General features: G+C 39.7%; 1 protein-coding gene across 1 annotated transcript in view; it reads left to right on the forward strand.

The window, feature by feature from the left end:
• The window catches only part of LOC311286585 (sialoadhesin-like), a 71,441-nt gene that overhangs the window by 9,507 nt on the left and 46,259 nt on the right, over positions 1–15,675 (forward strand). Inside the window, exons 4-5 of the mRNA XM_084402814.1 lie at positions 1,187–1,441; positions 1,602–1,949. Of these exons, the coding sequence (XP_084258940.1) occupies positions 1,187–1,441; positions 1,602–1,949 (603 nt within the window). The remainder of the gene's footprint in view (positions 1–1,186; positions 1,442–1,601; positions 1,950–15,675) is intronic.

The following is a 15,675-nucleotide window of genomic DNA, read 5'->3' on the forward strand; positions in this document are numbered from 1 at the left end:
ATCAGATGTTGTTAATTATGTTTTGATATAATCATCATTTGACCTGAATCACAAAACTCATTTAGAGCTTAATCTCTGACTTAAACTTATATTGTTGATTACATCATCACAGTGAATCTACAACATAAGATCCAGAATTTTATATATTTCAAAGAATTTCTTAAAAGTTGTTTTGAAAAAAAAAATGTTTAGGCACAAGCAGACATCAAGAATGAGTGTATGAATCTCATCAATGGTGACAAACGAAATATTTAGTTAGGAAAAGGAAATTACTAAGACAATTCAGATCATCATTTATTCATAACGCAGTGCATGATGGGAGCCATGAATGAGTTTTGATTGGTTGCACCCAGAATGCAACATGCTTTATTATTGTCACCATTGTTGAGATTCACATGCTGAATCTTGATGTCTGTGTGTCTAAATAAAATATTTTGAACAGAACTTTCAAGAAATCTTTTGGATTCTATGGAAAATGCTACAAATCGTATGCTATAAAACAGCCAGGCTGCTGCCATCAATACTCTCTAAAGTTTAGTCCTTTGTTGTAAGTTGCTTTGGATAAAAGCATCTGCTAAATGACTATGTGTAAATGAGCTTAGTGTTTCAGGTCAAATGATGGTCACTTCCGCTTCTGATGTTTCACGTGATTTTCTCGCATCTAGCCAAAAACTGAAACTGTGATCGACTATTTGTTAGTCCTTCCTATTTTATGTGTATGATCTTATTAAGCCTGCTGATGAAAGCTATTAAATGCAAGACTAAAATTACATATTTGAATATGTATTTTAAATACAAAATATAGTCTCTCAAAGTATTTAATTACAAATTACATTTGATTTATTTTTCAGGACAATACAAATGACAAAATACTCAAAAGTAAATACATATTTTAAATACATCTAATTAAAATACTGTCCATCTCTGGTTAATAGTTACTAGAGTGTTAATATTGCATTATTAATCTGTTCCTGTAGTTATTCATTAATGATGGAACAGTATTAAAAAAAATTCCCTTTGTGTGCTGAAAATAAAAGAAACAAACAAGTTCATGAAGCTTTAGAACAAAACCATAAATAATGATTAATATTTGTGTGTGAACTCTCACTTTGAGCTGACAGTGAATCTGTTGATGTTGTTGATGTTGATGTTGTTGTTGTTGTTGTTGTTGTTGTTGTTGTGTCAGACCTGCAGGTGGAGACACAGCAGAGAGTGAAAGAGGGAGATTCAGTCACTCTGACATGTAAAAGCAGCTGCTCTCTGCCTGAACAAACAACATTCATCTGGTACAGAAACACACAGAGAATAACTGATCGAACAGTGAAAGTGAATCAGCTTCATCTGCAGTCAGTCAGTCGTTCTGATAAAGGAAACTATCAATGTGACATAAGAGGAAATGATCATCGTCTGATCTCTCCTCCTGTTATGATCACAGTAGAAAGTGAGTACAAACTGATTCATTGATATTAGTTAAATATTTCACACACTTGGAATTTCTAAATTTCATTTGGGTGAATATATAAAGCTACTGTAGTTTCAAAAGGAAATCTTTGGTGTGTGTGTAAGTCTCTTTAATTATTTTCCTCATTTCTGTTTTTCAGCGGCGGATGATCTGAAGGGTTGGGGAGTGAATTACAGCCCTTCATATGTTTGTGCATTAAAGGGATCAACAGTGAAAATATCCTGTACTGTAAAATATCCTGATGGTCATGAGATCAAAACAGTTTTCTGGACCAAACCTACTGTAGGTGTTGAAGAATTACCTGATCTGTGTTCAGATCCAGAAAAAAAAGGAAGAGTTCAGTGTAACAGTGAAGATAAAGACACTTCCAGCATCACTTTGACGGCTGTAACAGAAGCTGATAAACACATCTACTACTGCAGATTTACTACAAATGAAGAGAAGGGAAAATGGACGGGGATTCCTGGAGCTCAGCTTGACGTCACAGGTAAAACTACTGAACTCTCAGAAATAGACCACAGAAACATACAAACACACACATACAGTATAAAGCAATTTATCTACGACCTGCTTCATTATTTTTCACATTAAAGTAAGTTTACATCAGGACTCTTTAACTCTATTCCTGGAGGGCCAGTAATTTTAACTCTAATTAAACCACCTGCTAATTTGTAAGTAATTCTGAACCCTGTGATGAGCTTTTTCAGGTTTTTGGTTAGAGTTTGAGCTAAACTCACTAACTTACGCTGCACGGCTAACCTGCAGGTTTTATTCTGCCCAGTGGGCATTTGATGTCAATTTAACATCAATATGACATCAAATTGATGTCAAAATTAGGTCACGAAATAGGTCAAAAATGAAAGTCATATTGACGTCAAAGTGTTGATGTCAATTTGACGTCAAGAGTTTGACCTCTATCAAGAGTTTGATAATAAGTCATTTTGCCAAACAAAAAGGTGAAACACATGGCCGTACACTTATTACCAGCTTCACTTACACTAACCAGATTTACTTTATTTAATTTCCAGTTTAATGAAATCATATTTTGCATTTTAAAGTCACCATGATGGTGGTTAGCGTTTGCTTTAGTTTTGCTCTTGACCCTTGACTTCTTAATATAAAATTTTCTCTGGCTGCTATAATTGTGTGTTTATAAATACTTTGACGTCAATATGACTTTCATTTTTGATCTATTTCTTGATCTAATTTTGACATCAAGGTGCCCGCTGGGTGGGTTAGAGATCGCAAACCCAAACTGGGCCAATCAGTGACATGTTTCTGATGCAGTGTTGGGTCCGAGTCCACCATTGTCGAGTCCGTGCCGAGTCCAAGTCCTTAACAATCGAGTCCGAGTCCAAGTCCAAGTCCGAGTACAAAGAGAGCCGAGTCGGACTTGAGTCCGAGTCCTTAACATCCGAGTCCGAGTCGAGTCCACAAAGATTTAAAGGATTTTAAATTGACCTTTCACAAAGACCCGCCCCTCTTACTGTCGCTATGTCCGACAAGCCATTCCGCTCTCACTCCACATGTTCTCACACAGTGAAATATATATTGTGGAGCAAAGAGGACACTGACAATGCGCCAACAGACAAGACAATGCTACTTCTGGTATGAAATAAAGTCTCAGCTTTCAAATTTTGTAATTTTTATGAAATTAAAATAATACACACTGTTTTGTGGTGCTTTAATATAGGCCTCAGTTCAAGCAGCACATGAACTGATAATCTCTTCTAGTTATAGCTCGAATTAAACATGAATGATCATCAGAACTGCAAAAAGAAATCAATACACACCATTTTTCAAGTTTTCAAGTTCAAGTCCATTGACTTTGATCTACTAACTGGTTTGGTTTGTTTGTCGGACAAAAATGGCAGGTATCTGCATTATGATTGGTCAGACCGCATGTCAATCAAATTCCGGCGAAAGGTCTCAACACTGAGCTCTTAAATTAATAGTTTAAACCTAACAAAATGATTCCAATGTATAGTTACAGTCATACGTTTACCTATCGTACATGTTTCAGAATCTGCAAGGTAATGCTCAAGAATGCAACACGATGCATTAAGAGCCAGGAGTAAAATTAAGAGCAAGATGATGGTGGTTTAAATTTTTATTTATTTTGATTATCTTATTTTGTTTTACATGCTAATATCTTATTTAGCCTCTAAATGGCAGGACTGAATTAATTAATTAATTTTTAAATAAAATAAGAGCAATTTACACCAATGATCCAGTTAAAAAAATTAACACCCCTGGCTCCTAACGGATGCTTCCTTCTTGAGCATCACTAAATGTTTGCAGGGTTTGTAATAGTTGTGTATGAGTCCCTCAGTTGTAAAGTAATAAATAGAAACAATGTTTTTATGATCCTCCTCATTAAAAAATAAATAAATATTACATTTTGGAGATTCTGCAAGGTGTATGTAAACTTATGACTAAAGTGTAGGCTAAATGTAACAAAAATCGTAACATTATTAGACGCCAAAATGTTGCTTTGGTTATCACGTTCTCATGTTGCTATGGTTACTGTGTCAATCATCGCAATTTCATGACTCACAGGACTAAAATTCTGCGGATGGATTCTCTCCCATATTTAAATGCAGTTATCACTCTTTATATTTTACAGTGTGAACGTAACCACTGGTCCTCTAGAAGCATGAAAAAAATATATAAATATAATTATTTAGAATGTCAATAGCGCTCCCTTTAAGCCATCACTTACTTCAGTTCTGCACTCTCACTGAAACTCTCGTCATAAACACTGAAGTTGTCCGCACTGCACAGCGAATCTCTTATTTATATCGCGTCAAGACCTTGTTGTTTATGAGGAGATTTGCGAAAGGATAAAACTCGCGCTGATTCTGAACCATAGTTCTGAACATACGTTTTGAGCAGTGGTGTAGTGGTAAAAAAAGAGGTGGGTAAACTATAAATTCTGGTGGACCACAACTTGGTCACCCGGTAAGGTGGGCCACTGCTTACCGGTGTATGTGTATCCTGATGACATCGCTATTCACCTTATTCCGGAAGTAGCACTGGGTGGCGCCATCCGCGTAATCTCACTTCCTGGTTTAGCTACTTAGCGCTTTGTTTGCCCTGGTCCAATCTGTTATCTGTCTTGATATAAGTCTAGATAGACTATAATATTATAGCCAAATGCGTTGGCCTATGGTTATTAATAACTGCTGCAACGTACTAAAGTACATTTCACTTGAAGCTTTTGAAACAATGCCACAATCAAATTATTTAATAGCTGTGTCTTTCTAATAGCTATTACTTAGTTATGAAGATGTGCACGAACACTACTACATGTAAAGTTTGAAACATTATTACACCACAGTTTGTTTGCTTAATCACCAGATACATTTGCAGTGTATAGCCAACAGATAGCCAACAAAAAAATAGCCACGAACTGGTGTAGAGAGAAAGTAGAGCCTCAACTAGATGAACAAGAGGGTAACGTTAGCTTAGCTAACTGCAATTTCTTATGGTTTGATCTCTAACACAAGTAATGGCTGTAAAATAAATCCAGCGACTGAATTCTAGAGGACCATAGCTTTCAAACAAGGTATAGCATGTGTATGTGTCCTGTAGTGAGACCATTACAACATTAGATGTTTGTGGCTAATGTAGGCTAAACACTACACATCGGCCGGGCTGCGATCAGACAGGCAGACGGGTCATATAAACACCTAAAAGTCGTTTAAAAATTACCCCGAGAAACAGTGCATTGCTGTGCTGTTGGTACACACGTACATAGCACATTTGGCACAAATTAGCTTATCTTATGTGACATTTTATCAGTGAGACTTCTCTGCAGTTCTCCTTGAAATTGAATGAGGTTCCGCTAAACCGGAAGTTGGTTTACAACGGAAGTACTGGACAGAAGTAAAAGTGGGCGGGGCGGAATAAGGTGAATAGGCTATCATTTGATGGTACTACCAAGGGTATCACTGGTTGTTCCCTCATCATAGGTCACACAATCACTATTCAATTCATGCATTAATCTAAGTTCTTGTTAAAGAGACTCAAAAAGGAATAATATGGTTGAAATCTATCAAGTTTACTAAATGACAAAACAGAGAGAACAAAAATATTTAAGAGAGATCGAGAGGTTGGCTTATATCCAGGGCTTCCAATGCAATGCACTTGTACATAATGATTAGGGATTTGGGATTATTTTCATAGTCGATTAATCTGTTGAATATTTCCTAGATTAATTTATTAGTTGTTTGGTCTATCAGAAAAAATGTGGATCAGTGTTTCCCTGTAGAGGGAAAAGTCTTGATGCAGGCTTGATTCCCTCTGAATCTCTTGTAGGCCTACAGTTGGGTTTTGACATGCTCCCTACATTAAACCAGCTGCCTGTAATGAATTTTTTTTTTTTTTTTTTTTTTTTGCATCATTTGAATGATTTCCTGTTGCGGCTGCGATCAATATTCATTCTCGCGCAGTTTGTTTAGTAACTTCACGAGCGTGTGTTTTCTGCTACGTGTGTGCGCCGTTCTCTTTGTTCCGTGTGTGTGTGTGTGTGTCGGCGCGCTGCGCTCTCTGCTCCGTGTTTGCGCGCTGCGCGTTCTGCTCTGTCGTTAACGGCCCAAATGCTCGAATCATGTACCGATCGGCGATCACGCACTGGAAAAGCAAAGTCCGCTCAAATAACGTGAAATTTAGAGGTGGATAAACGCAATTTAGAGGTGGATAAACGCACTTTGGAGGTGGGCAAACGCTATTTCCAAATTTTGGGAGGTGCGTAAACGGCGTTTACGTGCGTTTAGCCTCCACTACATCCCTGGTTTTGAGCGACTTCTCCGCACGGTGACTCAAAACGCCTCTGATTTGCCACTTCATGCGCTTAATATACATGTCTGTGATTGGCTACAATGCTCAACACTGACACAACACAATGTAAGCAGTTTCGTTTCGTTTTTTAATAATATTGTGTCCTTCAGTGCCCGGACTCGACTGTACTCGGACATTTTTCCGAGTCTAAAATGTCCGAGTCCGTGTCAAGTCCGAGTACAAATTCATCCAAGTGCGTGACAAGTCCGTGTTCATTAAAAATTGGACTCGAGTCCGGACTCGAGTTCGAGTACCCCAACTCTTGCAATAAAGCCACTGCCCCTTTATCTCTGTATCTCTCACCCCAAATTAAAGCAGTTTAGTGTCTGATCTGAACATCTGATGTCTCCTGCTGTTTATATTAATGTTGAACATGAGTACAAACTGATTCATATTAGTGATTACTAAACATGATGGCCTATATTGTAATGATTCAGGTCTGTGTTCCTCTGTCATGTCCCATGTTTATCTGTTCCCCATTATGTTGATTAGTCTCCCCAGGTGTTTCAGATTGACCACGCCCCCTTGTTATCTTGTTTAGCTTGTTTGTCCTTGTATTTAAGCCCTGTGTTTGAGTTCAGTCTTTGTGAGTTCTTGTTTCATTGTTGAGTGCTGTTCCTGGTTGTCCTGTCCCTAGTCATGTTCCCGGAATCTATATTTGTAAAGTCTAGAGTCTATTTAATAAATTACACTGCATTTGGATCCCGCTTTCTCCTTGTCTCCGCCGCAGCATCACAGAAGAACTCACCACGAAATGGATCCAGTAGCTGTAAGCAACGGTGCTCTAAGAAGTTGGCTATCCTCTCTGTTCCAGGATAGCCAGCCCATCGAGAGGTATGCTAAGGACTATTTGACATGCTGTCATTTAGCATCATTAGAGGACTCTCAGCTCATGGACATATTTTGGAGTGGGCTAGATGAGGAGATCGCTCTGATGATGCCGGATGATAATGCCGGATGGACCCTAGAGGGGTATATCAACCTGGCTCTTCTCCTGGGCGGTTCATCATTTACTGTGGGCTTGGTAGTTGAAGAACCCCACAAGCTCACAGTACCCCCTGAGCCTGAGCCAATTCACATCCAGTCCGTCCAGCCTGAGTACATTCCTGCCGAGCCAGAGCTTCATGTCAGTCCTGCCGAGCCAGAGCTTCACGTCAGTCGTGCCGAGCCAGAGCTTCACGTCAGTCGTGCTGATCCAGAGACTGTTCACGCCAGTCGTGCCGATCCAGAGACTGTTCACGTCAGTCCTGCCGATCCAGAGAGTTCACGTCACGTCTGCCGATCCAGAGACTGTTCACGTCATGTGTGCCGATCCAGAGACTGTTCACGTCACGTCTGCCGAGCCTGAGTTTCTTCACGTCAGCCCTTCCGAGCCTGAGTTTCTTCACGTCACGTCTGCCGAGCCAGTGTCTCCGGACAAGATGACCGCTGCTGAGCCAGTGTCTCCAGACAAGATGGCCGCCGCCGAGCCAATGTCTTTGGACAAGATGGCCGCCGCCAAGCCAGTGTCTCCAAACAAGATGGCCGCCGCCGAGCCAGTGTCTTCGGACAAGATGGCCGCCGCCCAGCCAGTGTCTCTGGACAAGATGACCGCCGCTGAGCCGGAGACTGTTCCTGAGCCGGAGTCTGTTCCTGAACCGGTGTTTGTTCCTGAGCCGGTGTCTAATCAACTTCACGTCGTTTCTCTTAGTAGGACGAAAATAATCTTTTTTAAACTGTGATTGAATTATATAAAGAAAGCGATCAAAGAACGCTCCCTTTCCAATTGCCCAAGCTGTCAATCAAACAGCGCGAGTTAATCTGGACACTTGCCAAAACTCGTTGAAATCAATCATCACAAAATCATGACACTGTTATAATGTGCAGTACAACGAAGCTCTTACTGTATTTACATCGTGTTTGCATTGTTATTTGGTGAAAGCATTCATGAGAGTGCCGAAATTGCGTTGCAATGATAAGATCTTTTCATATGTGATCAACAGACTGTCTGTCATCTGCTCAATGCTCATCACTGCAACCTTTCATGTGTTAGGAATAGAACATTGTGATCAATACTTTTCAAGATTCCTTAATCTCGATAGCTGTCATAGTAAAAACGTAGTAAAAGTTTTAGAGAGAGTTCCACATGTAATGCTAGCTATGTCATATGCAAACATGTCAGCCAATCACAGCAGTGGGCGTTTACACTGAAGTCTCTCAGCAGCAGACACGCCCCTTCAAACAGAGCGTTCAAATCAGAGGCTAAAATCAGGCTTGGAAAAATGCCTTTTATTTATAAATTATGAACATTTTTGATGTTAAAATCATACTAACATTATAAGTGCACCCCAGGAAACATTCTAAAATAATAAAATAATCCAGTCCATGACCCCTTTAAATGTTCAATTCTCTCCATACCTTTATCAGCTGTATGAACTAACTTCACAACTTTTACTTGCACACAGCAAAATCCCCAGTGTTAAATTAACACTCCTCAGTGTTTATATGTGTCCACACTACAGGGTGTTAAAAATTAACACTGAAGCAGTGTTGAAGTTAATGAGATAATTAAGTTAACACTGAAGCAGTGTTGAAGTTAATGCGATAATTAAGTGATTAATTAAGTGATGATTGGCCATTAGTGGTGACACCTGATGATAACAAGCAGACTCACTGAAGGAAAGAGAAACAAGAACAGAAAAGAGAAACACAAGAACTACTGACTTCGAGCCATTATTGCACTTATTATTTTACCAGTTTGACTTTATTTCTGTCATACATCTACACACGGTCTTATTCAGATTTAACAGAAGTTTAGATGGTAATGTTTTATGGAATGTTTCGTTTCATGTCACCATTATGGTGGTCAGTGTTTGCTTTAGTTGGGCTCTTGACACTTTATTATTTAACATTAAGAGTTCTCTGGTTGCTCCAACTCTGTGTTTATAAAGCATATGTGTTGTGGTAAGAGAAACTATGATTTGGGCTGTGTTTCCTGAAAACATTGCAAGCCTAATTTGATCGTATAGACCATTTGTTGCAGTTGGTCTGCGATCAAGTTAAGTTTAAGATGCTTTTGGAAATTCAGCCCTGGTTATGTTTCAATGATGAAATTACTAGTGACCTGATTCAATGATGTCACCCAGCATTATAAACTGATTATCTAATTGTTTTATTAATTTTTCACTACAGTAGTTACTTCCAGCAATGTTTTAAAGATCTGAAGGATTTAAAATCACACACAGACATCAAGAATCTACATATGAATCTCAACAATGGTTACAATCAAACAAATGCTTAATGTTGCAGTGCATGATGGGAGCCACCAATCAGAACGCATCAATGGCTGACATCATGCATTGCAGCATGAATAAATTATGCAGCTGAATTGTCCTGTAATTTTCATTGTTTTTTTCTTTTTGCTTTTATTTTGCTATTGTTTTGTTCTGACTTTAGTATCTTGTTTTGTGATGTTCAGAGTTGATCTGTTTGTCACTAGTTTGTTTATTGTCACCATTGTTGAGATTCATATGCTGATTCTTGATGTCTGTGTGTTTAAACACAATAACTTCTTTGCTCAAAGTATTTTCAAAATTTTTGATATTGCTGTTGGATCTCAAACTATATAATCTCAGAGCTACAATCGCCAATACTAAAACGAGACATCAAGCATATAGTCAAAAATTTAGAGTCTGAATGACATCAGTGAATCAGGTCACTACATGATGATAATGTCATTATCATCAAAACATATTGAGAGCAGGTCATGTTTTCTCTTGCAGTAACAAATGTGCTTTATAAACACAGAGTTGTAGCAACCACAGAAAAACATATATTAAAAAATGAAAAGGGTCAAGAGCCCAACTAAAGCAAACACTGATCACCATAATGGTAACTTGAAAAGAAAAAATCCATAAAACATTACCGTCTAAACTTCTGTTGAATCTCAAGACCTTTTGTCGATGTATGACAGAAATAAAGTCAAACTGGTAATAAGTGCAACAATGTGTAATGACTCGAAGTCAGTAGTTCTTGTGTTTCTCTTTTTTCTGTTATTGTTTTTTCTCTTTCCGTCAGTGAGTCTGCTTGTTATCATCAGGTGTCACCACTAATGGCCAATCATCACTTAATTAATCACTTAATTATCTCATTAACTTCAACACTGCTTCAGTGTTAACTTAATTATCTCATTAACTTCAACACTGCTTCGGTGTTAATTTTTAACACCCTGTAGTGTGGACACATAAACACTGAGGAGTGTTAATTTAACACTGGGGATTTTGCTGTGCACTGATATAGCAAGACTTTTTCTTTTAGTTGTTGTGTTTCATTGACAGCTATTTTCTTCTTGCTGTGTAAACTTGTTTAAATTCTTAATATTTTTTAATCTCGTTATATTCTGCAGAAGAGAGAAGTGAATTGCGCTGCTTCTCTCGCGAGAAATGAACCGAGTTTCACTCTTTCCCAGCACGTGATTGGCTGTTCGCTTCTGATGTCACACCTAAACTCCTAAACTCAGAATCAAAGCCTGAGTTGACAGATAAAGTTGATGATCAACATCATGGTACCAACAAAGCCTGGTTGGATTTGTATGGTTTTGTCAACTCTAAACCTACTCTTTGTTCAACTAGCTTCGTGCAACAGGCCTCAGGACTGAAGCTGAAAAGTGCAGGGACCGTACCATGATGGTAGTTGAATAAACTCAGGGTTACAGGAATAGTTTAAAGTTGACAAAACCAAACCAGTCCAATAAGGCTTTGCTGGCACCATGACGCTGATCATCAACTTTCTCTGTCAACTGGACAACAAGGTCATGGAGAGTGTGACATCAGCACACCAGGCACGAGTTATGGGTGGGCCTGACGGGCCTAGGACCACCCACTTTTCAACAGGCCCACCCAAAACTTTTCTTCAAAAAAAATAATAAAAAACTTTTAATTTGTTAAAATTTTGTCAATAATTATTAAAAATCGGCAAATAAGCTCATAATTTGTGCTAAAATAATCTAAATGTTTAGTTTTCAAAGTTTCATAGCTTAAAGGAGGTCGCACACCGGACGAGAAGCATCGCGTCTAGGACAACCTGAGGTATCGCACACCAGACGCGTACTTTCTCAGTTTATGGCCAGCAATATTGTTATGTTTAAGGACATTATGACATTAAGATAATGCCTGTACCATGTTATGATTGTACTGTACAATTAAATACAATCGTTGCTAAGTCTGCAGTCTGAACACTTTACCTCAGAGCGTCCGTTAACTGAATGAATTGAGAATATCACCTGAAAATCCGATAACATCAGCGATTTTCATTCAAGCAGCTGATTTCTGTGAATTAATGTAAAACTAAATGTATATTGCAGCACAGAATGAAGTCAGTATATACATTAACGACGATTTGAGACAAATATAATGTAAATTTAATATAAAACTATGTAAATGGCGCTCTGTGGTGCGGCAGAATTTTGAACAAGGTCGAGCTGTTGCTGGGTTGCTGGGTCGAGCTAAATTATTTATTTAATCAAGCTCTAAATATGGCTCGTTGTGGATCCTATGGGGTGAGGTGACGTCACCCAGCACCAGTCGAGTTTTCAAAACAATTTTAAAAAGCTGGTTAAGTCTATTTTGATGTTTCTGCGCAAGTTCAGCAGACAGTGAGGTTCGGGATCGGATGTAGCTATTAATCTTCGTGGATGACCATGAATTGGCGGTAGCCTATTGTATTAGTTATTATCTCGTATTAGGCTACATTTTAATGCATCTTCTCTGTATAATAAGCCAAGCTCAGTCTGTTGTTAATGAAATCGAAAGAAATGAATGTTGTATGAAATCGTCAAACAGGTCTATTGCCACTTATGACCGGATATAATTGAAACTGTCGGGCAGTGTTGTTGATCTGTATTATTGAAAACTTAAAACAATTAAACAGAATTGTGAAATATTCGGCTTCATGTTATACGAGCAGAACTAAACTATGTTTTGGGGAAATATTAGATTCCTGACCACTTTCACAGTCTATAGGCCTTAGGTCTATAGAGACATGCGCTAAAGCAGTGTTTCTCAACTCCAGTCCTCGTGACCCACTGCTCTGCACATTTTGTATGTCTCTCTTATCTGACACACTCAGTTCAGTTCATGGAGTCTCTCCTAATGAGCTGATGATCTGGTTCAGGTGTGTTAAATAAGGGAGACATACAAAATGTGCAGAGCAGTGGGTCACGAGGACTGGAGTTGAGAAACACTGTGCTAAAGCACTGCCAGGTTCTTTAGTCAGAAGCAAGGAGAGCGATCGCGGATAGGTCCGTCCTATGCACCAAAACTTTTTACAATGCAACAAAATATTTAAAGAGCATCAAGCTATTAAAATCTCTATTATGTAAACACAGATAATATAACAGTATGTTAGTTAGTCATTTTTATTAGGTTAAACAGTGATTTGATAAAGTTTTTAACTTAAGGCCCACCCATGATTGGTCTGGTCCTTCCAAAACTGGAATCCTGGCGCCGTGCCTGCAGCACACGAAAGTGTGACAACAGCAGGAAAAGGAATGGAAAGCTTATTTATTCAGCTTTCAGATGATGTATAAATCTCAATTTTAAAAAAATGTGACTGGTTGTGTGGTCCAGGGTCACATTCATGTTTATTTCTGGGGATTTGCACGTCACACTGGACTCCTCACTGTCTGCTTTTTGCCAGTATGTTGACTGTTCCCTTCCACCTGAGGAAACAGGACTATTGATCCACTTGGGAGATCAGACCACAATCTGGTTCTGCTCCTCACTATAAGCCCAAAGTTGTGAGGCAACCCATCACCACACATTCCTTCAGAAAGTGGTCTCCTGGGGCGGGGGAGGCCCTGCGGGACTGTTTCCAGTGTACTGACTGGGGAATGCTTCAAGAGGCGTATGGGGAGGACATTGAGGGATCACTAGTTGCACAACTGACTACATGAACTTCTGTATGGACATTGTTGTTCCCTCTAGATCTGTACGCTGCTTTGCCATCAATAAACCCTGGATCACCAGCAACATCAAAGACCTCCTCAACCAGAAGAAGAGAGCTTTTATGATTGGTGACCAGGAACCGTTAAGATGCATACAAATGAAGGGAGCTCAAAGTCCAACTGAAAGAGGCTAAATATACTTACAGAAGAAAAATGGAGCAGAAGTTGCAGCAAAACAGCATGAGGGAGGGCATGAAGACCATCACAAGCGTGGGAACCTCGTGGAGGGGGATGTGGAGAGGGCCAACCAGTTTAATAACTTCTTTAATAGATTGGATTTCCCTGCCCCCCCTGCTGCCGATGGGGACTGTTCTGCTGCCATTCCCGTGCCATTATGGCTGTACCGAAGAAGCCACACCCCAAGGAGCCGAATGATTTCAGGCCAGTTGTACTGACCTCACACGTCATGAAGACCATGGAGCATCTGCTGTTACACCACCTCAGACCACAGGTCCGCCTCGCACTCGACCCTCTACAGTTTGCTTATCAGGAGAGGGTGCACGTAATCCACCATCCGCCGAACCCGCCATTTTTGTCCGACAAAGCAGTCAGGAGAGTTAGTAGATTAACGTCGGTGGATTTGAACTTTAAACTGTACTGACGTCTTTCCGCGGTGACCAAATTTGAAAGTTGAGACCTGCTCAACTTTCCTGCTCTGTCCTGTCTGTCGGCATGGTGTCAGTTTCCTCTTTGCTCCACGATGTATTTTTCACTGCGTGAGAACATGGTGAGGCTTGTCGGATGTAACAACTTAAGGGGGCGGGTCTTTACGAACGGTCAATTGTGTCACATGCAGAAGTATTCTGATGACACTGCCATTGTGGGGTGTATCAAGAATGGAGATGAGGGAGAGTATCAGACCCTGATTGGGGACTTTGTGAGGTGGTGTAGCTTTAAAAAGCCATATCGCCTGAGGGACAAATGCCACCCAGTGGGTGATGGACATTGTCCAAGATGGACAAAAACTTGCTACGGGTCCTCCTCTCTGCCACAGATGTTAATGAGTCAAGCTCCACAGCCACCACAGAACCAGCCTTCTTCACCAGCTTATCCAGTCCCTTTTCTTACTGCCGCTCCCCCAACATACCACAGCATAGAAGAGGACACTAGCGATGACATCTGCAGGAGCTTCTGACTGATACTGAAGGACCCTAGCCTTCTCAGGAAATAGAGTCGACTGTCCCTTCCAGTATAGGGCATTTGTGTTCTTGTCCAGCCCAGTCTGTCGTCCAGCTGCAGAACTAGATATTTGTAGGTCTTGTAAGCTCGCACTCAGTCGGCCCAAAGTCCGGCGTCCGACCAGCGCGGAAGGTCATAACGTGTTACTGTCCTTTTCTCGATGCAAAGTATTTTTTGATTAAATGCAATACATTTGAATATGTATTCTCTCATTATTTCAGCTGACTCCATAAATGAAAAGGTTTTAATGATATCTGTGGATCATTAATTATGAGCGAATGTTTGACTATTTCGTTTAACTCTTCAATGAAAATAATGTCAAAGTCAGTTAGAATAATCAAATGTAACAATTTATTATGTCAGGTAAATGTATCATGCCAATTTCATAATCAATTCAAAGATAATCGATACAAAACATCAAATGCTCTGGAATAGAGAGAAGATGCAAACCCAACATTAAGAAATACATGAGGCTGAGAGGTCTCACTCTCAGCCTCACGGGCTAATCTGAGTTACAGAAAAGGCCTCGAACTCCCTGCTGCATTTCATTATATAGACAAACCTTTCACATGGAAACATGTGCTAACAAAAGAAATTTGCATTCAGAGGTCGCACCTTTTGGGAGTGTGTGACCATTTGTCTTGAGAGACCACCTTCCTTTTGTAAGTCAGTTATCTTTAAACTCTTAAAAACCTTATTACCTTTTGTTTTACTTATTGGAAATGAGACATTTGTACCAGTCGCACTGTGACATTTTAAATGATACCAAACATGAAAAATACTCTGTGATTATCATTCACATTAAACTATACATTTTCTTGGGTGAATTCAGGTGATCATCTGAGCATGAGAGAGAGGGGGTGAGGGGAGAGGGAAAGAGAAGTAGATTAAGATGACTCGGAGATGAGACTTTCGTCTCGATGGTGCACGAGGGCCAGTTCAAATGGTAATCTCCAGAGAGGTCCTTTTGTCCTCTCAGGGTCTGATCACCCCCGAAACAGACTGTCCGGCATTTTGTAATTTCTCAATTCTTACAGTCTGGACCATCTTCATACTATAAGATGCCTTCGCTGAACACAGGCTGCATGTGGGGCCTTGGCCTTGACCACCATCTCCTTAGTTTTTGTAGTATTGAGCAGTAGATGGTTAATACATTCCTGTGATCAGGGCTTTATTTATTAATTTATTTATGTATATCGGGCAGCTTGTC

This window comes from Rutilus rutilus (genome assembly GCF_951802725.1).
Source record: "Rutilus rutilus genome assembly, chromosome: 2".
NCBI classification, from domain to species: Eukaryota; Metazoa; Chordata; class Actinopteri; order Cypriniformes; family Leuciscidae; genus Rutilus; species Rutilus rutilus.